At 42.4% G+C, this 24,525-nt stretch overlaps 1 protein-coding gene across 2 annotated transcripts in view; it reads right to left on the bottom strand.

The window, feature by feature from the left end:
* Window positions 1–24,525, bottom strand: part of DHX34 (DExH-box helicase 34) — a 418,314-nt gene that overhangs the window by 375,015 nt on the left and 18,774 nt on the right. For both annotated transcript variants that reach the window (XM_086938485.1, XM_086938486.1), the window contains exon 2: window positions 15,160–16,332. In XM_086938485.1, the coding sequence (XP_086794611.1) occupies window positions 15,160–15,867 (708 nt within the window). In that variant the 5' untranslated portion in view covers window positions 15,868–16,332. The remainder of the gene's footprint in view (window positions 1–15,159; window positions 16,333–24,525) is intronic.

Below are 24,525 nucleotides of genomic sequence, written 5' to 3'. Positions count from 1 at the left end.
CTTGTGATAAACAAATTAAATCAAAGAAGAATATATCAAAGTTCGTATACACAAATTTGGGCGGACAGCCAAAGAGGCACAACAGAACACAGTTTATATACAACACATCACATGTACATTATATACAAATATACAAAACATATACAATATAAAAGTAACTTATATGTACCCTCAGGACAAAAGAATATATACAAAAATGTATATACAAACCAATTTACATATGTACCTCCTCTAACAGTCTAGTGGAGTATACAACTACAAGGTAGTCCCACACGAAAGAGCACCAAGGGGTTAACACATATACCCAGCTTATATTTGCATAGGTGCATCAATGAGTAAATCTAATCTTTCTTCGATTTAAACAAGGGACTCCGTTTAAAGCCAAAGGTGTCGACGCAGTCGCGGTCGCGTTTCAGCCAGATGATATAGGCTTCATCAGGACATGGGTACTCTAATGACAACAAATACATATATTATTTTTATCCTCTTTCTTATCAAAACAAGGAGACACATTATATTACAGCTGCAAAAATAAGATTGAAATCCTCTCTCCCCCAAACGTGTGGAAATGCAGTGTCACTAGGTGATTCTATCAACACAGGTATACCAAGATAAAAGACCAGACTCAATCCGAGATAACTCCAGGTTCAGAAGAAGTGAAGAAAAAATAAAATAAAAAAAGAAAAATCAAGAAAAAGAAGCTAAACGCAAAAGTCCACACCCACACCTTAAAGGGTGTAAAACACAACCAAGTGACACGGTCAAACACGTTCGGTATAGTGAGTTAATTTCCTTTATATCCCAAGGTGTATAGGGACAGGTGCATGCCGAGAGGTACATCATAAGTCTAAAGTCAGATAAAAGTACCTAATCTTCAGGGCCCTGGCCCAGTCTAGGGAAAATCTTAATTGGCCAACCCACACTACCACCCACAAAGGGTGGGGTAGTTGCCACCGTCTCGGCACGAATCTCGTGAAATCTGCACAAAACAAACATATAGGGAAACAAATTCATCTTAGACGCAAATCCTTCATCAAAGATGTTTACACTTTTGACAGGCCTGGAACAACAGTACTGGCAAAAATACCTTATTTTCTTCACTGTATCCACCCAGCAAGAAATGCAGGAGATGAAACAGGTGTGTGTTTAGGAAGTGGCTCAAGTCACACAGTCTTCCTGCCAACAAATTGAGTCCGAAAGGGGAAGGAAAAAAGACAAGAATAGAATAACCCGTCAAAGCTCATTAGAACCTCTTTCTTAGTGAAACAATCACACAAGTCCAAAAAAGTGTGTACACCAAAGAAGGACTCTATACATCAAAGGTCTATCCTCAATAGGTGTTTCCCCAACAACATTCATTAAACCAGAGCGTTCACTATATATATATATCGGAAGCCAACTAGTTCCATCTCCATCTAGTTAAATCTCGGGGAAAAAAATGGAAGTACAAGATATACAAAAGAATTGAAAAGTATACACACTTGCACCGCCAACACATCGTAACAAATACTTCCAAGGGTAAAAATAGCACGGAAAGACAGCCTCCCACTCGAACCTCGAGGGGAACTAAAAAACGGCTGTACAAGTACCTCTCCCATTGTCAACTGCATATCGATTCCTCCAAAATGAACTCAGACAAGTTAGCCGGCACGTCATAGGCACACCACTAGAATAAGGCGAGGGAGGACATACCTTAATTCACAAGCGGCTACAGCCACGCGTGGAACCAATGTCAGCCAATGCGTTTCTCTAACTGAAAGTACCCGCGGAAGTGCGGGCGGCCAGAAAACGTGCAAAGGGGGCGTGTCAACGTAAGACGGAGCGTCAGACCCCTCAACGACACAGACAGCGGACTAAGGATCTTCAAAGGATACAAAGCTCCGAAAAATAGAAATAGAAGCTCATATACCGGCGTGAGAGAATCCTACACACCGTACAAATTAACATCAATCCTAATTCAAGGCAAAGTGCAGAGGGCACCACCAAGAAAAGACATGAAACAAAGAAGAAATTCAAGGAAACAAAGATAAAGAAAGAAAATAATAAATAGTCAAAGACATAAAAATAACTCCAGGAAAGACCTCTAATGATGTCTATAAGTCCAATGTAGTACATTATAACATCTGCATTTCCACAGCTGGGTTCCCATTCTCAAGATGACAACATGACCATACATCCTTAAAGTAAACAAATATCAAACACAAAAACAAAGACCACCATGAGTCCAAAAGAGCGACTGATATACAATCTGTGGCAGCAGGCAAAGAGTACATGTTAAATACATAGTAAGATCACTTCAAGGTAAAATATACATCTACCAGATCTATCCAAACATCTATAAATAGAGCCATACATTGTCACATTCTATATAGGCTCAATACACTCCAATAACAGATTATGGGTTCGATGAGATCAGAAAACAGAATACATATAGTTCAGAAGTCAAAGACAAGGGGTCAATGGGTTCAGATCAAAGCCCAAATGTCATCACGCTCATTAAGTCCCTTTTCAGAAGTATGGTATCTCTCTATTAATCTTGCTTCTGTACGATTCAACTTGGTTTCTAGTTCTGTTTTATTTTTAGCCATGATGGTAACTAAGACTGCCCAAGTTAGATCTTCTTCATTATGATTTGCTTCCATATAGTGCTGCACTAAGGGCGCCCCAATATACTTACACCTTATGCGTGACTTGTGCTGTCCGATACGCATTTTAACTGCTTGCGTAGTTTGCCCAATATAGGACAAATTACACGGACATGTCACTACATAGATTGCGTTCTTGGTATTGCAATTAGAAAAAGTACGCATCGTGTGTGTGTGGCCATTGATGTCAATTACTTTCAAGTCTTTCGTGTTCGGGCATACAGCACAATTCATGCAGCGGTAGTGTCCGATCACAGGAGGTAGTCCTAATAGGCTCCTAGTGTCTTTTTTGTTAGTCGTCACTCTGTTTGCTTTTACCAGATACTGCTTGATGTTTTTTCCTCTTCGAAAGGCAAATAGCGGTTTGGGGATATCCAAATGTTCTATAAGTCTCCAATTTTTTGAGATAATCTGTTTCACCTTATTCGCTTTTGGGTTAAATGTAAGGACGCAGGTCAAGGATGTGCCCTCTTTCTTTTCTTTCGGTGTCATCAAACTTTCTCGGGGCGTGTACCACGCATGTTTCAAAGCTGCTCTAACCAACTTCCTGGGATATCCTCTATTACAGAGTTTATTCATTAGGATATCCGCATTGTCAAAATAGTCGCTTCTGTTGGAGCAATTGCGACGAATACGTAAGAATTGCCCATAGGGCAAGTTTTCTTTGAGGCTCCTGGGGTGACCACTACTAAACTCTAAGAGTGTATTACGATCTGTGGGTTTGGTGTACAGATTGACTTTCAAGTGACCTTCGCTGTTATAGATCCATACATCGAGGAAATTGATTTTGTCATTACTGGCACTCATAGTGAATCTCAAATCCGTGGAACACGAGTTAAGCCACACATGGAACCTACCAAGTTCCTCGTTGTTGCTATTCCAGATGAGGAAAATGTTGTCGATAAAGCGAACCCATCTCGACACCAAGTGCCGAAATGGATTCGCCTCACCAAAGACATACATCCCCTCGAATTGATCCATCACCAGATTAGCGATTTCCGGGGCGAAGCAACACCCCATCGCGACTCCCTTAAGTTGTAAATAAAGGGAGTCTTTGAAGGTGAAAAAGTTATTTTTCAGACAGATCTAAGCTAGTTCTAAAATGAATTTTGTAGGGACCTGGTGAGGTCTACTCCTACGGTCTAACACCATCCCCGTTACCAGCAGTGCCTCGTCCTGCGGTATATTGGTGTACAAGCTCTCGATGTCGAAGGTGACCAGCATTTGCTGATCACCATCGAACACAGAGTCTTCCACCTTCTGAATAAAATCCATAGTGTCACGAACATAGGCCTTGGTGGTACAGACAAAAGGTTTTAGGAATGTGTCAATATATTTGGCTAAGGGCTCAAGCATTGAGCCACATGCCGCAATAATCGGGCGCCCCGGAGGTTTTTGGGCGTCCTTATGTACCTTCGGAAGTACATATATCATGGGTGTCTTCTGTTCCGAAGTATTCAGAAACTCATATTCCTTTTTGCCAAGGTATCCCATGTCTAAGGCATTGGTAGTTAGATGGAGGATTTTAGCTCTCAACATCGGGGCAGGGCTATTTTCTATTCTGCGATAGTGTGCAGGATTACTCAGTTGTTTCAATACTACACTATCATACTCATTACTATCCCACAGAACAATCCCCCCGCCCTTGTCGGCAGGTTTTATTACTGCTAAGGGGTTATTAGCCAAACTGATAAGTGCTTGTTGATCTTCTTTCCAAAAGTTATATCTATAAGAGATATTCTTTTTGTTCAATTTGTCTAACTCCCTCAGCACCTGGTTCTCAAAGAGTATCACTTCATCTGGCATGCTCGCTGAGTCAGGGCAAAAGGTGGATGTAAGTTTCAATCCACTGACATTCCATTCTGTATTTGGTTCTTGATTTAAAAAGAAGGTTTTTAACCTAACTTTTCTGAGAAACTGGAGAACCTCAGTTTTCGTGTCTACCGGATCTTGTACAGTGAAAGGCACAAAGGATAATCCTTTCTGGAGCACTCTTAATTCCACAGGAGTCAAAGATATTTTAGACAAGTTATAAATAGGTATAGGTTCCATATCCGTGGGGTCATTACTCTGATTACCACCAGGTCCCTGGGGGTTATTAGCCATATTTAACGTGGGTACACTCTTTGTCGGGTCCGAAAAAAATTAGGATCTTGTGCTGGAGCTGGCTGTGGAAAGGATTGGAAAGGTTGATATTGGGGTTGCCTCCACCCTCTCCTATAACCCCTCCCTCGCCTCCCTCCTCTATCTATGAAGGGTGGCGGGTTTGGCTGGTATTGATAATGGGGTTGATAAAGTGGGTAAGGGGGATAGTAATAACCTCCGTCACTTTGATCTGAGTCCGATGAGGAATTAGAGAAAGTGAGGAATCTCGTTTTGGATCTTCCCTTGTATTGAGTGTTCAGATTCCCCGGATTTGTGTTCTTGAAGAAATCGTCCTTCAAGTAGGGATAAACCAGTTCTTGTTTAAAGTTTTTTATATCCCTACTTAATTTGGTTGTTTTTAAATTGACAGTATGGGCTTTGAAGTCAGAGAGGGTCTTCTCAATACTGTCCAATAAAGCTTTAGAGTCAGTTATAGTCGGATCTCCCTGTATCTCGTCCTCCAATTTTTTTATTTCCTTTAATTCTTCTTCGCTGATACGTAATGCTGTATTAATAGACAGAACTATCCAGTCCTGAGAGCATTTAGTACCAACCCCACTGAAATCAATCAAATAGGGTTTGTCCTGAAGAAAAATCACCGGAATATTTCAATGGGCTAAGCACTCTTTACTCTATCTGGGAGTGCGACTCACGGCTAAACTGAGCGATCTATATAAAATGAATTACCCTCCTCTACTGTCCCAACTCCAGCAAGACTGTAAACGATGGTCACCTCTCTTTCTTGGCTGGGGCGAATTAATGCAATATAAATTACGGTATTACCTACATTTTTATACTTATTTCAGGCACTCCCTATTGAATTAGAGAGTACTATGCTGCCGACCCTTCGCACTTTGATCACCAAATTCATTTGGCAAGGGGGGAGGGGGCGCCTACCCCATCATGTACTCCGTCGTCCACGTGCTAAAGGTGGTTTAGCCCTACCTGACTTCACCTTATATCACCAGGTGGCGCATTTGCGGGTAGCAACTGAATGGTCAGCCAGGGAATCGGATAAGCATTGGCTCCACATGGACTGCACCGTTGTGGGGCGATATATGGGATGTGCTGTGGAAGGCCAGAAGAGATCGTCCTCCCAATGCCTATCTCAGCACCCCCACTCGCACGACTCTGAACATTTGGGACAAGGTTACCAAGAGGGCGGGTGGACTTCTTTCCCTTCCCCGTACATGCCCATTCATTTTAATCCAGATTTCCCCCGTCATTACATGAGGGACCCTTTGACTGCTGGAAGAAGGGGGATTGCCTCAGAATATCTGACCCTGTTCAGCTATGGGGAGGTCTTGACGTTTGCCGAATGTAGGAAAGAATTTGCGCTTCCGCAGAGTGAACAGTACCACTATTTTCAGCTCAAACATTGGGTCTCGACACCTCCTATCCGAGGGGCGGCTACTAGGGAGCTTACGGAAATGGAGAAGTTTGTGGCCCATAGGGCGGGTTCTATGAAGGGTGCCATTTTGGCTATCTACGATATGTTGCTCCACACTGCACACTCCCCACGGGCACGTTATATGACTTTTTGGGAGCAAGTCTTGGGTAGGGACATTACAGACGGGGAATGGGCTCATACATGGAGGGAAGTCTCCAAGCACAATAGGTCAATGGCTCTGCGAGAAGCCCACTATAAACCCCTATATGATTGGTACCTATACCCTACTAAGCTTCGACGTATCTTTCCAGACACCTCAGATCTTTGTTGGCGGGGATGTGGGCTCCAGGGGGACTTCAGGCATATATGGTGGGACTGCCACGATTCGACCTTTTTGGGACGAGATTCTATCTCATATCAAAGACATATTGGACTACCCAATTCCGGCTTCCATTTACTTTGCTCTCGTCTTGGCCTTAGAAATCCCATTCTGATCAGGCAAACTAAGGCTGACAAAGTGATTATGTGGACGTGTCTTGGGGCAGCCAAACTCACTTTAGCAGCTGCATGGAAGAAGACAGAGGCCCCGGCAATTTCGTTGTGGCATGCCCGACTATAGAGTATATTTTCAATGGAGCGTCTGGCGGACATTTTCCAGAATGACTACGAAGACTTTGTGCTCCGCTGGGGCCCTCTGGTGACCTTTTTGTCTCGAGGTCTGCCCTCTGCCGTCTGTCCACCGACTGTGCGGGCCATGCACCTCTTCCAAATATAGGTTCTCCCTATTTGATTTGTTGCCCCCAGGGGGGCTCCTTTGCTATAATAGGGGTTTGCCTGCATCTCACCACTGGTTGATGTGCCAATGTCTAATTCTGCCTCAGCTGTATTATTTTCATACTGTTTTCATTATCATTTAGTCACCACCGGGTGGGGGGGGGTGGGACTCTGTCTGTTTTTGGGGAGGGGTGTTATATGTTCTTTAAACTGGCATAATTCACTTAGTACAGGGATGTAGCAGGCATGGGGATTATATGAAGCTGACCCCATCATAGCTATCTGTATTGCAACCCCGGGAACTGCACGCCCCCTGGTACTCTTGAGGTTGCTATCCTCTGTGTTATGCTTTGTTTGATGCTTAAAAAAAAGACAAAAAAAATAAAAAAGGGATGATATAAGGATGAAAAGTTTGAAGGATAGAAAAGTGAGATGGTGGATGGGTGAGGGTGTTGCGCTGCAGGACGAACCCGACCCACGTCACCACCCATTTCCTACTAGCGGACCGCAGTGCAGCCTGTAACGCCTCTCTTTCCTCCTCGGGCATGTCGCGGTGCAGCACGGCGGCCTGCTGTAGCAGTTTGGGGGTCGTGGGTGTGATCCGCAATGCCTGCTGCCTTTTTGGATCTGGCACACCATGAACTTGCGCCACTGCCCGTTGGTTATTAAAAGGCACTTTAGGATTACCGCAGCTCCCAGACTGGGACTATGGCTTCCTATGTCATAACTTTGGGGACACTTACACTTACCTTCATGGTGGCATCCTATAATCTCCTTTCTTGGGGGCCATCTTGTTGCTTGTTTCCCTGCTCCTCCTCCACAGTCATGCTCCCAGAAGGTTGTTCTACCTTACTAACATGGTGACATTCCTATACTGCACTTCACTCCTTTCCCTATCCAAGATGACAAAGGCTTCCTTCCTGTTTTTATCACTTCTAGTTCCTGTTTTTCACTTCTTGTTCTTGTGCATAAAAGGGTCGAAGCTATTTCTTTCTTGCATTGCAACACTCCTTGTTCTTGCTGGTCTGTCCTCGCTCCTGTTGGGGTCTTGTTCCAATCTTGGTGTTCCTTGCCTTCCGTTGGCGCTCCTTTGTCCCTTTGCGCCTCCTGCTCCAGTTTGGGTTCCTGTATCCTACTGCTCCATCTTGGGTTTCTGGGCTCCCTGTGTTTCCTTGCTCCTTGTGTCCTCCTTCATTTATGGAGTCTCCTCGTCATCTGAGGTTTTTCTCTACTGGGGTTTTTCTTCTTGGAACTCCTTTTGGAAGGCACTGGCTGCCTAGGCTTCTCACTGTCCGCAGCACCGTGGCTACCAGAAAGGGTCGCCCATATCTCGGACAAACCAAGATCTACAAGAGCCAAAGCCGGGAACTGTCCCAACATCCCAAGACCAGTAAGAAAGATTCCATGTGTGACAGAGGGGATGAATCTATAGGTGGATGGATAGATGAAAGTGTGAAGAAAACTCTTCTAGGGAGGGTCAGTGCGCTTGCTTTGGTTGCCCGCTGCAATTAGAGGTTTGTTTCAAAGTGGGGGTATTTCAATGTTCTGGTTGCTCCCTTGTTGCGCGACCTCTAATACAAGAACATGGGGTTTAACTATTCTGAGAGGTAAAACCTGTAAGTTTCACTGTTAGAACAATAGCAGCAGTGTCTTTGTTTGAACCCTGTCCAAAACACCCAGCATGTGCAAGGCAAAGACATCAGCAACAACCTTTAGACTCCTGACAAGTGATCCTGCTGGGCACAGCGTTTTCCAACATCCATATGTATACCCTGCTCCCCCAATACCAGAGCCCACAGGGCACGGTCTTTAATTATGCCCAGAAGCCTCTGAGTGTTGGTTAAGGGGAAATAAACTGTAGCTCCAAAGTCACGGTCAGCAAAGAGCTGAGGAAAAGAACAGCTGCGTGAATTTCAGTAATGTTAAAGAGAATGTCAATAGTGAGATATTATATATATATATATATATATATATATATATATATATATATATATATATATATATATATATATATATATATATATATATATATATATATATATATATATATTACCTACTGGCGGTCGCCAGTAGGTAGTTATAGTTAGGATTTTTTTCAATGTTAAATCTCAAAATTCTATTTGGAATAACTTTGGCACCGGTTGACGAATCTGCCTGAAAATTTCAGGAAAATGGCCTCGTCGAGCTCCGGTCCTTCCCTGAAAGTTTGGGGGGGATACAATAAGCGGGGGCCGAGATAAAAGGGGGGTCCCAAAACGCGTTTTCCCCATGTTAATTTCCATAGGGCGGTCGATTTCACTTTTAGCCCGAACGGCTGAATGGATTTACACCAAACTTGGCAAAATTGTAGGGACTGGTAGCCCGATGTGCCTTTGCTATGTCTCAAGATATGTGCTCCAGTGGATTTTGAGTAATTTAGGTCCAAAAAAATATATATATCTATAGCAGCGCACAGGTGCGCGCACCGGAGTGCGCTCCAGGCGCGACACGCGAGGTGCGCATGGAAAGCTGATTGGCTCTCGGGTGTCTGTAAACATTCCAAACAGTCCAGAGCGGTCGCCATCTTGTGTCTCGGTAAAATCGAGACATAAGAGGTGGCTAAAACAAAGTGGGAACTGACCATAAGGCGTCAGGGATAGACCCCTTTGACCCCCTAGGTTTGATGTGGGGGCTATAAAAGGGCCCCGCGGGGCATTTAAAATATTTTTTTTTTTTTTCGTTTTGCGCGGGGGAAGCGCTCGGTGCGCGCACCAGGTAGCGCACCGGGGAGCGTAAAATGAGGGAAAAAGATGACAGAGTTTTAAAAAAATGAAGTTTTCATTTAGAAATTGGAGGTAGTTCTTAAAAGAACTTTTTTTTTCTTCTTTTTGTTGTTTTATATTTTTTTGTGTTTTTGGAACTTTTTAAACTTTTTTTGGCTTTTCAAAACAGTTTTATATTTTTTTTGTATTTTTTAGGGGGAGAAACCAAAAAAAGGGAATTGAAACTGGCTCAACTGGAGCCAAAAAACAAAAAACCCAAAAAATTATTTCTTTTTGGGGCACTTGTGATTATCACCTGCAAGGACGATGAGCTTAATACTTTGTTCCCCATAGGAGATAAGCTTGCCACAAGCAGTGCAAGTAATTTTAAAATCAGCAAATCTCGGCTGAATGCAAGGCATCACCTCAGATGTTTCTGGTTGCGAGGAAGAGGGTTGTTTTCTTTGGGAGGGGGTCCTTGATGACTGGGGGAGGTTACTGGCCAGTTCCCGGAACTCTGCGCGAGAGTAGTTGTTTGGATGCTTTCTTGTCATGTGCCGAATCATGGTATAGTTACCAAAAGAATATTTCTTATTTGGGTTGCCCCGTGAAAGTTCATCATTGCAGATGAGGCAAGTGACTTTGGGCGCATTCACCTTTTTTTTCCCCTCTGGAATTGAAAAAAACTGCCAAATGAAGTGTGGTTTGGGTTTATAAGGTGTGTTTTCTTCAGGCAGCCATCTTCTTCTCCCCTCCTCCTCTTCCTCTTCCTCCTCCTCCTGTTCTTGACCACCAATATAATTTGGAGCTGGTCCTCTTGGTGGTGGTGGTGGTGGTGGTGGCTGAGATGCTCCTGCTGCTGCTGCTACTAAAGCCATTTTAAAGTACAAAAAGGTACAGAGAGTTCCAAACAGATCTTCCTCAGTCAAAGGACAAAGTCAGAATAAGGAAAAAAGGTGGGGGCTTTCATCATTTGGAAAACAAAACTGTCCTGAACCAATGAGAAGTGTTATTTTCAGGTCACAAGACCAGGGGCTTCATCATTATGAAACTAAAACTGTTATGAACCAATGAAAAGTGTTATTTTCTGCTCACATGACCCGACGCGCTTACGCTACGCGCACGGGGGCGCGCAGCGTAAGCGCGTCGGAAGTTTACGTTTTGCGATCGTATTCGTTCGAGTACTTCCGGGTGCGCTTACGCCGTGCGTATCACGCGGTCGCGGCTACGCGATACGTCACGATCATGTTTTCGTTTGCGATATTGGCGCTCACGAGACGCTCCCCGGAGCGCGCCCGGGGGCGCTTTTCAGAAATACGCTTTTCGGGGCGCACTCCGGGGCGCGCTCTGGGAGCGCTCCCCCCAAAAATTAAAAAAAAAAAAATGGGATAATTGTAGAGACAGGTAGCCCTATTCTGAAGTGGTTTGTAAAAAAATTAACTTTATAAAAATATGTATTGTGCTACATTGGGCTTAATATATGTTAGAGCCAAAATGTAGCCCAAATGTAGCCCAAAGTAGCCCAATGAAGCCCAAAGATGGCCACCAGAGATCAAAAATTGTAAATGTAGCCCAAAATTCAACTAGATGTAGCACAACTGTAGCCCAATGACAGAATGTACCAGAGTGTTAAAAAGAACAACTAGAGTGCTAACAGTCTTATTTATAAAGTGAAACTTATAGTAAGGAATTAGCATTTAAAAAACCTATTAAATTCACTGAAAAAACCATAGGTTTCACACCAGTTATAGTTAGCTGGAAATTTTACTGATATAAAACCATTGAAATTCCCACGTTATAGTTAGTCGGACTCACTATAACTTGCGCGTGCAATGCACTGCTGATGACATCACATATTACATCACTCATGACATGGTCAGTGACATCACTCATGACATCACTGATGACACCATCCTTGTGACACAGTGACAGACCTCCTTTCAGTGTAATGTAACCCATGAAACACATATTCAAAAATAGAAACTAATATTTTCAAAAAAGTGGATATACCCATACCAGTTACAACAACCAATTCAGTAATACCACCATCTAATACACATCCACTCATGTGTATGTATATGGGTTATTAGATATTTTTATTAGTATCAGTATGAGTGTCTATATGGTTTGGTGGGGGTATTACTTAGCACATAGATGCATGAGTGACTGACTCTTTGTTTGTATGTGTTTTGAAGACAACATATGTACAGGACTGTATGGGTGGATGAGTGTCTATATGTGTTTGTTAGTGAGTGAATGACTGTCTCACTAGTGTCTTTATCAGTAACTACATATGTTTTAATCTAGTATATATGAATATTGATGTATATAAGTGAGTATATGTGAGAGTAAGAGATTGTAAGAGTTCCTGTTTAAATAAGTATGTGTTTCTATAAGTGATTGTTTAAGAGAATAAATATGTGTAATTTTAAATAGAAGTAAGGTGGAAGTGTGTGTATAACTCTATATTCAAATAAATGGATGTCCAATAGTTTATTTGCACGTGTGAATATGTGTGTGAGTAACTTTTGGATGAATGTCGGTGTGTAACAGGATGTATAGGTGTATCACTTCATATGATGAGTGAGTATATGTATGAGTGACTATATAGAACTGTTGGTGAATGAGTGGATGTGTATATAGATAGTGGAATTACTGAATTGCTTGTTGTAACTGATATAGGTATCTCCATTTTTTTAAAAATTTCAGTTTCTATTTTTGAATATGTGTCTCAAGGGTTACATTATAGTGAAAGGAGGTCTGTCACTATGTCACAAGGATGGTGTCATGAGTGATGTCACTGACCATGTCATGAGTGATGTAATATGTGATGTCATCAGCAGTGCATTGCACGCGCAAGTTATAGTGAGTCTGACTAACTATAACGTGGGAATTTCAATGGTTTTATATCAGTAAAATTTCCAGCTAACTATAACTGGTGTGAAACCTATGGTTTTTTCAGTGAATATATATATATATATATATATCCACAGGTACTGGATCCCACCAAATAGAAGGAAACAGAGACGGCACACCAGGAAGTCTTGCACAAACCCTTTATTGTGCACTCGTTAACCAAATCCTTTGGTTAACGAGTGCACAATAAAGGGTTTGTGCAAGACTTCCTGGTGTGCCGTCTCTGTTTCCTTCTATTTGGTGGGATCCAGTACCTGTGGATATTGAGGTAGCGGCTGCTACTACCGACGGCATCAACGTTGGCTGGTCGAGGGTCGCTCAAGCAGCAGAGTGAACGTGATATATATATATATAGAATTAAAAGAAGCACGATTTCAAAATCACACACGGACCTACTTAAGGAAATAATGACTTTTCGCTTCACGGACTACAAGTCCCAGCAACTGCCAGTGTAACGAGGCAATGAACGAACGCCCACTGGGGGGCTTGACAAATTAAATTCAGCCGGAAACAAAGTGAAGCGATTCCTGTGTGTTATTTTAGCAGCCTCTGAAGAGGGGTCTTCGACCCTGAAACACGTCAGGCATTTTAAACTGTGAAGCAAGACGGCATGCATTTGGAAGAAGGCCGGATGGTCCAGGGCATTGTCGAGTGCTTTGGCGAATGCTTAGGGCAATTGGTGATTGATATATATATATATATTTTTTTTTTTTTTTGCCCTTTCCAAACCCTGCCTTTGTCAATGTCATTGAACAAAGGACGGGGAGCCAGAATGCATCTGTCAGTTAGCAGTTAGTTTGTAGTGGACACAATAAATCACTATCATTAAGAAACACTCCAGAGTGCGTGATGTTCCTTTGGGGAGAGAAAAAGTATTGAACACGAGACCGCCCTCGCGGGTCACAGTACCAGCCAAGGCTGAGAGCGGCGGCTTTGATTGGCACATTTCATTTACGTGTAAGTCCCCAGTAAAGTGCAAGGTATGTGCCCCTGTTCTGTTAGTGAAATACTGCCAAATTCATTTTTCACTATTGCAAGGACTACCTCTCCCATAGATTAACCATGGAGCTGCCTTGTAACATCTTACAAGTGCAACTTTCAATTGGGAAGAGATAGAGCTTTGAGTTTCGGCTCCCTGAACTACCAATTCAAAAATACATCTCTTAGTGAAGTTTGTTTTTGAATTGTGTGTTTGAAAATGGCACTTTTAGAAAGTGGGCAATTTCTTGCTTTAATCATTCTGGGTCTCTGCCCGCTTGTGGAATCAACATCTGGTTTAGACTGACAGGGGCTGTTTGTGCATTCACTCTAGACCGTCACACAAAGAGAGCTGAGATGTGCCCTGCATATCCTGATGGTCCATCACTAGGCTGATGGATATTCCTGAGCTAGAGTGATGGGAGGAGTTGTCACTGACACCTGAACGCGGCTGTGCCTGTCCCCTCACAATGTTGTCTCCATCTCAGGTGAGTGGATTCAAAGAGATAAATATTTTGCACACTTGGTTTTTATTTGAGATTACTTGCAACTGCACATTTATGTCTGAAGTGATAGAGACGCTATGAAGCAAGTATAATAAAATATACTTCAGACTAGAGACACGCATACCTGGTGCATTTTGGGAAATGTATGCCATTATGGACTTCAAGTCGCGTGCTGCTAGAGCTTTAAATATGAGCAATTAACATCACTTTGAATCCACTCACCTGTGATCAAGATAGTATGCCGAAACGCGGAAGGAAGCAGTCATGCTGTGTTTTCTTCTTCGAAATAAAACGTTGTTTGTCTCAGGAATTGGGCTTCTGCACGCTCGTTTGGAGATATATATATATATCTCCCAATTTATATATGGGTTGCATTATGGATCGATTTGTTTTCAGTCTATTCTCTGCAAACTGCAATAAGTATGCTTTCTATGTCTATACTTTTTATGTTTTTTAAGGGTGATTGAGCACTTGGTACATAGGCTGTAATTAAGGTCGCCAGGTCGAAATGTGTTCCCTTTTGAAATAAAAGCGCAGAAACAGATCCTGTAGTGTGTTTAAGTGGTTGCTGACATTTGGAGATGCATACAAATTTTCCATAGAGAACAAACGTGCAAGCAGATAAAAAGGTCACACATGACGCTGGATTATTTCTGATGTTAACACTGTATGCACCCATACACAACAACAATACATATCGTTAATCCTTCATTTCATTTGTAGGAGTAATTACAAAATGAAATTATTAGTCTACCTTAGATTTGTTCTGGAAAGTTTCCTATATATTGACCAAGAGGGGACGGTCGTCAAGCATAATTGAACTTAATACTGGGCATTTTTTTTTTACAGAGTACACATAAACAAAGCAAGCGAAGGGAATCTATACCAAGATCTAGAGTAGGATTTTTATCATGTTTTGTGTTTTCAGTCTACTTGTACAGCTATACTACACTTGTACACTATGTTCCTAGAGTCTGATTGCACTGACTTAAGAAATCATTTTGTTGCACACGATACACTACAAATTGTACAGCACATTCAAATTCTAAATTGTTGTCACTTACCCGAGATCCATACTGGTTGAGGCTCTCAACACCAACACGTTTCGCCAAAGATATACAGGCAATTCTGCGTGGTTGGGTGCAGGCAATGTGGCTGACCCCTGCTGCAAGTAAATACTGGGGGACCTGGGTTGATTTTCCACACCCTGTGTCTCCAGCTACCACCACTACTTGGTGCTTTCTTACCATCTTCACAATCTTGTCTTGGTATTGGAAGATTGGCAAGTTTGAACGCTCCTTCTGCATTTTTGCCAGTTTCAAAAAGTTCTGCCTCTGTGTGAAGTCTAGGAAGTGCAGCACTGCCATACGGAATTCAATGAGTCTGTTTTTAGGGATTGTCTCACAATCCCTAGACCTGTGTCCATACTTTTTGTGGTCTCTACTATCCCTATTATGTCTAGAGACCAGATGTTCCATGTCCTTACTGAGAATAGAAATGTTAATTCTGTATCGTGGGTCATATTCTTTTGGAAGATCGGAAAGCTTGTGCCCTTTGAGTGCCTCTTCATCAAGTTCACCACGATATTTCTCAGTCTTCTGGGTGCTCTGAAATCTTTGATATCGTTCAAAAAACTTCCAGAAGTCCCTGCATTCCTCTGTGCCTTTCCGGATATAATCATGATCCCTAAAGAAGACATCCTCAAGTTGGGCTCGTGTTGATGGACAGCTCCAGTCCCACTTATTGCTTTCATGTTCTTTGAAAGAAGACATTTTTCAAAAAAATATGTGTTTCATCATGGGTGGCATTATTAGCTTTATGCGCTGAATTTCTTTAGCGAGTTATTGATGAGCTACAGAGGAATCATGTGTCATTTGTGAAAGATGTATTCCATCAAGTAGAAGATTGCCATTTCCTTCTTGTAACTCTTAAGAGTAGATAATGGTACTCAATTTAATAGTACGGTATATCAGTTTTGTACATGAAGATAAACTTATCACTATTGTTCTGCTAGGCATGAATGAGCAAATGTCTGACAATTACCGTTTTTTCGACGTACCTATTCATAACTCCTTACTCCCTTTTACTACCAGCCAAACGAACAGGTGTACTTCTTTTATTTACTATTTCCAAATCTAAGCTTTGAGAGTTCTCCTTTAACGAATATGGGTCAATTTAATAACAACAGCGCTGATTTTTCATAGTGCACTCCTTGTCGTGTAGCATAACAATACTATCTAAAAAAGAAAGAGACATGTCATGTAATTAATGCCAAGTTCTTAGCTTAAGTCAACAGCACTTGGTGATATTCCAAAAATATATCATAATATTGTATTTGAGCTATAACTTTTTTTGCGATAGTGCCTTTTAGGTATTGTACACTTGTGGTGGACAGTCAAAAAATATTTATGTTCTATGAACTAACTCTTAAATCTACACAACGTCTGGTTCAAACAGTTTTTTTCCATTAGACCTTTTTCCATGTATATAGGATGTATATGGAAATGCCGATAGAATGTAAGTGTTTACTAGGACCACAGATGAATTTAGAGGTTTAAGAGAGTAGTCTGAAAGTAGTGGGACATCTCGAGTGGTTCTGCTAGGTTAATGCTGTTTTTTGTTAATACGTTGGAAAATAGTGAGATCAAAACGAGTATAATAACAACAGGCCTTGGCAAGTAACGCTCATTTCATGTATCATGCGAAGTGTTTCTTTGGTGGTTAGCGTGTGCCTGATGTACACTACTATACATCAACCTGCGGGTTTTGGCCTACCCTTCAGATTAATAGTATCTGTACTAAGAAAACAATTCTGCAGGTATTTTGGATTTCATATGTTTTTCCTATTTATTCCATATTTTAATTTCTCCATTGCAGACAGTACAGCAATTGTGAGTGACTTATTTTGTACATGTGTAAACATCTCTGCCTATCATAGCACACATATATTAGTACCACCATTATGCACACCTTCAAAGATATTCAGCCTAGAGTATGGCTCTTAAATATGCAATCCTTTTAGCAGGAAAATTATACAACTTAAAGCAGAATAGTTGTCAGGGGTACAGCCAACACAGCACAGCATGGAAACTGCCCTCATCGCCGTCACAGGTAACATCTGCATGACTCTGGACAGAGGAAACACGGCAGCCCTCATCCTTCTGGAGCTCTCTGCAGCATTTGACAGTTTCCCACCCTATCTTCATCCAATGTGTTCACAACATTGGAATCCAAGTGCATGCACTCTGGTGAATTTCCTCTTTCCTGACTTGATAGACCAGATAGACAGCCTGTCACTGTACACCTCAGACGCCCATGACCTCTTCTGCAGAGTTCAGCAAGGATTCTCTACGAGCCCAATCCGCTTCAACAAATACATGATCCCGCTAGCCAGCATCATCTGCTCTCACAACATCAACGTCTTCTACTAAACCGATGACACTCAACTCATGCTCTCCCTCATGGACTAGACGTCCAGTACCCGAATAAATTAAATGGCTGCATGACTGACATTGCCCACTGGGTGAAGACCAATTGTCTGAAGCTGAACAATGACAAGACTGAAATTGTGATGCTTAGGAAGAGTACTTCACCATGGGACTACACTTGGTGGTCAACAGAGCTGGGATCAACACCCACGCCAAGAACTTCAGGATCGTCATCGACAGCAAACTCGATATGATCGCCCAAGTCAATGCCGTCATCGCCTCGTGCTTCCATACCCTGAAGATGTGGAGAAGATTTTCAAATGGCTTCCAATCAGCACTCTGAAAGCTGTCACGCACACCCTTGTCATAAGCAAGCTTGGCTACAGGAACACCCTCTATGCTTGGGTTAACTCACCAGAAGGCTGAAGACAATCAAGAACTTGCGGTCATAATCATTCTCAACCTCCTAAGCTGGACTCACATTACACCAACATCTGAAGGAACACCAATGGCTCCCCATACACAAAGTAGCACAATACAATCTCATCATCCCAATTTTCAAAGCCTTACATAACAGTGGTCCAACATACCTCAACAATCTCATCTGCTTTCATAAACCTTCCAGACCCTTCCACTCATCCAGACTCCTACTTGCTCATGTTCCACACATATGGAAAACCTGATCCATTGGAAAAAACCTTCTTCTACATCACTCCTAAAGTGTGGAACGACCTACCACTACACATACGAGCCTCAGCCTCCTCACTTCTTGAATTCCACAAGAAGCGGACGACTTGGCTTTTCGAGTAGTGCCACTAGATCCAAGCACCAGTGTATAGTCCTGTGGCGACAGTGCACTCTACAAATCTGCATAACATTACATGTTCCTCTCTTATCGTGGGAAATTACATAAGAGCTAGCTCAGGTGATAGGTTTATGTATAATGTGCATCACATGATTATGGTTCATAGTGTAGATATTTGCACAGAGATTTGCTTGCTCTGATGTTAAGTGTCAATTCTGCTGTCAAAGTCACAAACAGGATGTAAGATACTGTGTGCAAAATTATAAAAGACTGTTCATTAACCTTGATGTTATTGGGATGTTCACTGCCTGGAGTAAAGGCAAATTGATTTGAAAAGTATATCTGTAAGTTATGAAAAAAAGGGTTTCAGGTTTCTAATATACAGGATGGGAAGAAGATGAAAATCAACCGAGATGACACTTTAGGGTCAATGGATATAATGTGACAATTCTTGTTAACATGGGTTCCAAAATCACCATAATTTCTAAGGAAACTTATTAGAATCTTGAGAAGAAGGAACGATTAAAGTTGAGTCACAGAGGTTGAAACCAAAGTGCTTGTAGTAAATTATTGTGAAAACATTTTGGGATTGATAGAGCAATAAATGTTGAAAATCTGAATATTCCTTTTAAACTACCATCAATATTTAGCATTTATGAAACAAACTTAACAACAATATTGAAAGAGTATAGGGTGGTTTTTAATCCAACCTCAAGTTGCCTGAAGGACTTCAAACAACAGATCATCCTCAAACACAATCACCAATCGGCAAAGATGATAGAAAGGGGCACATTTTTCGTACACAGAGTTAAAAACATACTGGATGAATGGTAAAGTACAGGAGTCACTAAATCAATCAATATGTCTCAATGGTTATCGCCAGTGAGGACAGTCGAGAAAAGGAATGGAAAAATCAAACTCTGCGTCAACTTACTCAAAAATGTCATAGCGGACTGTCCGCAACTGCCATTGATAAATAAAAAAGTGATGCCTTTACGCCAATCAAAACGTTTCACCACACAATTTCAGCTCAGCTGGCCACCGGATTCCTTAAACAAAGACCCTAAAAATGATACTGCCTTCATCACACAGAGGGAGCATATCAATTCAGTAAAATGGACAGAGCTTTGTATTAGAGTGATGAAAATATTTTCGATGCAATGGAAGGTGTTACAACCTTCCAGGACGCTGCATTGATTTATAGTAAAATTAGCACTCTATAGGCACCTCAGAATGTTGCAAAAGATGTAAGGAAGAATCCAAGATAGTGCATTGAGCTTACAAATCAAAAATACACGTTTTTGAGACCCTAGGTGGAGTATTTGGGTCAAGACTTAGGAAAGAAAGGTGTTTCATCCTAAACCATCCTTAATAATTAGAAACAAAAACGAATTAGCAAGTTTAATTCAAAATTAATACTTAAACCATGCTAAGAAAATACAGCTGATGAGAAGAATGCTTAATAAAAAGTTATTTTTTATAGTATGCTGCATGTATGAAACATATGAAAGAATTGAAAAGGAATTATAAACGGCTCAATTTTTCAAGTTGTACACGGAGGACTTGCAGTGTGTTGTAACTGCTAATGTGAGCGGTCTGGGTGCTGTGCTTACCCAAGACTCCCGAAGAAGATTGTGCCATTGATTTTGCATCTAGTAAACTAAAGATGGCCTGAAAAGGTGCTCTGTCATTGAATGTAAGTTATTAGCTTGTGTGTGGTCAGAGCATAAATTCAAAGGTTTCCTATAGGGTAAAGATTTATAATAAGAACAGACCAGAAGCCCTTAGTAAGCGTACTGTAGGGTGGAAGAGCTGGTAAAGTTTCACCTAGAATAGCTGAATTACATTGCAAACTGCAAAAATACCAATACAAAAACTGAGCTTCTCTCTGGTTGGTTATCTATCTCATGCATGTGAGAAAGAAATGGATAAGAATGAGTGAAGCGTTGAGGATGATTTAACATTACTAGTTTCTTTAGAGGGCAGCTGATCACTCTGGGTCATGAAGATATGACATGAAAAGAAAAAATAAGAATGAATTTTAGGTGGCGATCCATGGACCGAGATGTCAAAATGTTGTGTTATTACATATATAGTTTGTAAAAATACTGATAAAACCTTGAAGGTGCGTACAAGAAATCATTTGAGTTATCGGAAGGTCTACAGAAGAAGGTGAGAACAGAATTTATTAGAGTCACAAATTACCTACCTTTGAACATTCGCTATACTATTGAGTTGATGGACTATTTATGAAAATGGCTTGAGATGAAGCTTGTCTCCCAAACTAATACCAGGAAGGTACCTGAATTTCTTAAGCAAGTTTTGTCTGGGAAGGGATTTTCCAGTCTGTAAGTCAGTGATAAGGGGGTTCAGCTCAGGTCCCAGGAATCAATACTATTTCTTGAAATTATTGATGTTGAGAATATCAAAAGTCCTCTCTTTGTGATTCAAATATTTTTCTTGAGCCCTGGTTACTGGGGAGATATACAGTCCCGTCGGTCAATGTTTCTTCAGCAGCCAGGGGATTTTCCAAATATGTATCTCTGCTACTGAACGATCGATAAGGTACCAATGCTGTTCAGACTACCATGTATCACAGTTGAGCTACCTGGTAATACCTTTCCAGGTGGGGGACTCCCAGCTCTCCATCATTCTGTTTGAGATGTATCTGTTGCCGGGCCATCAGGGGTCTTTGCCTAACCACACAAAGTCTCCGATGAGGTGCTGCAACTTAGTGAGGATCGATGGCGGGAAGAGGGGGGTGGGGGGTGTAGTAGTAATGTCTGCATAATATAAAAGACCCAAATAAGCAGGGTCACCTGTACTGCTGCCAGTCTGCCCAGCCAGGACAATGAATGTATGTTTCTTCCAAGCAGCAAGTTCCGATTTCTGTCATGGTGAGCAAGGTGGCGTAGTTTTCCCGAGATGTGTGTTCTGGTGTGGGAAAAATCCGTAGTCCCAGGTAAGGCACCCCCTCGGTCGCCCAGGCAAAGGGGGCCAGGACTGTCATACTTGATTTGTTCTTGTTTGGGATCGTCAGGCTTAGTGCTTGTATCTTCTAGAGATTCATTTTAAAGCCGGACACTGCCCCGAACTCTGCCATGGCTCGTAACAGTGAAGGTAACAAAAGGAACGGTTGAGTCAGAATCAGTAGTACGTCATCAGCATACAGTGATATTTTGTGTACCCTGTCCTCACGTGAATCCTAGTGATGTTGGCCTTCTGCTGGGTTCGCTCTGCGAATGGCTCCATGTAGGGCACAAATAAGAGGGGCAATAGAGGACACCCCTGTCGTGTTCCACTTGAGACCTGAAAGGTGTTGGATGATGTGCTGTTCACCCGAACTGAATCACTGTCCCCGCCTGAATTTAACTAGTACTGCTTGAAGGTAGAGCCAGTGTACCCTGCCCTGCCAAAGGCTTTCTCTGCATCTATTGACTAGAGTAGGGCCGGTAACTGGGAACTGACACAGTTGGCAGGTGCCATCCCTACAACCCCTCTCTGGAATGAATCCGGATTGGTCTGGGTGGCGAGACCCTGCAAGTAAGGAGCTAGGCAGGCAGCCAGGATGCTAGTAGATACTTTCAGGCCAACATTTAACAAGGAAATAGGTCAGTACGATGCACAGCTTTTCGGGTCCTTCCCTGGCTTTGGCAAGATCACATTTACTGCATTTTGCATGGAGGGGGCAAGGCCCCCAGTGATGCTAAAAGAATTGTAGAGGCGAGCGAGTAAGGGGGCAAAGATTTGTGCAAATGTTTTATAAAAGTCAGACGTAAAACCATCTTCCCCAGGTGCCCTGCCCAGGATCACTTCCTTTGAGCTTAAGCCAGCATCTAGTTTAGCAGCCTCAGCTGCGGGGAGTGGGGTGACCAGGGATTGTGCTTTTTAGAACAACAGTGGTCCCATGCACTCAAAAATATATGAAGCAATCAATATAGACAAAATCAAATCTATATTTGGAGTGACATGTCCAGCCGGATAGAGGTCATTCAAGTTTACTCAATAAACAATTCATCCATACAGCGAGAATACCTTCCACAGTACACCCGTGTGGTACACAAGCCTGTGCCCAACACTAACGGGGTGAGTATAGAAGGTGGATAAGAAACATAGAAGGGTTTTTTTAAGGCAAGCAAACGTTTTTCTGTTTAAATTCAAATTATACAGAAGTGTCAAAAAGCACCATTACAATACATAGAAATCAAGTTTTGTATAGGGTGCTAGACAGGTCGACGGCGTTTCGGTTCCCCTATTAGATCATGGGGACCATCATCAGGACAATCAATAATTGCCTTAACGTTATAAAACCTCAAAATTGCCTGAAAAAGGAAAAGGGAATAAAGAGAAAATATGTACATTTTAGAAACAAAATATTCATTATGTTAAATCAAGTGACTGGGAGTGGAACGTGCATCCGAACGCTTTAGAGGTGAATGTGCCGCATAGTCTGCAGCTGCTGCATCACCAAGCGTCTCTGCGGAAAAGAGTGCTGCGTAAAAACGTTTGAATTCTCCTGCTATCTGATCATCTGACCACAGACCCTCCCCTTCCAGACCTACCAGCTACTGTACTCTGCATTGGGTTGTTTGCGCACGCAGCTTATAACGCAATATTTTGCCCGCCTTGTCTCCCCCTTCATAATATTTTTCTCTAGTATGCAGGAGTGTGTATTCTGCCCTTTCCATGTCCGAGGCCTTCAACTGTTGGCATACTACAGTGAGCTGTGGTCTTGCCTGAATAGAGTCTGTGAATTGGTGAACCCCCCTCCAACCTCTTAACCCTGTCCTCCAGTTGTACCTTCTTGCTTCTCCTGTCCCCATTAAGTTTAGAAGCAATGATGATGAATTGTCCACTGAGTATTGCCTTTAACGTGTCCCACAGCAATATAATGGACGTGCTGCCATCATCATTGAGATCCAGGTAATCCTGTATGGACTTCTTTATCGCTAGTACATTGGGTTTGCATAAAAGTAAACTGTGGTTCAGCCGCCATGTCTCGTTGGGGGGAGGACCTTTCTGAATTGCCACCGTGATAGGGGAGCAATCTGACAGTGCGGCCACCCCAATTTCGTCTCAACTGTGGCCCGGGTCAAGCCGAGGAGGTCAGGTAAAAATCTATTTTAGCGTTTGTCTGGTGCATGGCTGATTGTAAAGTGATGTCCCATGTGTTGGGATTTCACTGGCGCCATACATCTAACAGTCCCACCTCATCCAGCCATATTCGTGTGGCACCCAAGATTGGCCCAGACTCCCACCTCTCTCTATCGACCTATCAATTTAGGGGTCTTGCACTAAATTGAAGTCCCCTCCTATTATTATATCCTCGTCTTTGCACTTCAAGAATACCCCTAAAGCATTCAAATAAACAATTCTGGAGAGTCATTGGGGGCGTAAAGTGATGCAATTGTACATCTATGATTTCCAAGACCACACGTAAAGACAGCAATCTGACTATGATTCCAGCTTGAGTTGAGAGGATCTTCCCCTGAAAATGGGTTGCCAACAGGATGGCGAACCCCGTCCTCTTTCCAGAGATTGAAAAGAAGTACTAGCAATCAAACCACTGAGACCGGAGGAGTTTCCAGTCAGGGCAGGTTAAATGTGTTTCTTGAAATAGGCAGATTCCTGCATCCGCCTGCAGAGGAACACCTTTGATGCGGATCTTTGATCGTCAGGATCGGTTTTCCAAGTCCTCCAGACGATAATACAGCTCCACATTATTTTCTCTAAGGTCCAAAAGTTCCTGTTCGTGATCATGAAGCTCCTCTTCACTGCGGTCTCCGGCCTTTTCCGAGGAGTCGACTATGTCTCCCAATTCAGATAAGTCGGATTTAATAGTCTTGATGTTGGTGGGCACTTCTTGTTGAAAGGCCGCAAAGTCTTCTCTCAGTGAGCCAAACATCTTCTCTAGGAAGGTGTGTTGACTATAGCAGATTTCCAACCTGAATCTGCGGCTGAGAATCAGAGCGCATCTCACCTCTTTTTGTGTGTGCTTTGTTTATGAGGTCCTTTATGGAGGAGTCTTTCTTTGAGCGGGCCGATGCCATCTTTTAACTAGCCAGATGTTGGTCTCTAAACTTGCGCAGATCGCCGCCCACTATTATCCAGATCGCCAGAGCCCCTTCAGGTAGTCCGCTTCGGGGTTCCCAGGTCGCCTAGGCCAGATACCTCATCACTGTTCAGGGCTGCAGGCA

The sequence above is a fragment of the Lissotriton vulgaris genome, chromosome 9 (assembly GCF_964263255.1).
Source record: "Lissotriton vulgaris chromosome 9, aLisVul1.2, whole genome shotgun sequence".
Lineage (NCBI taxonomy): Eukaryota > Metazoa > Chordata > Amphibia > Caudata > Salamandridae > Lissotriton > Lissotriton vulgaris.
This window is presented reverse-complemented; position numbering and strand designations above follow the sequence as displayed.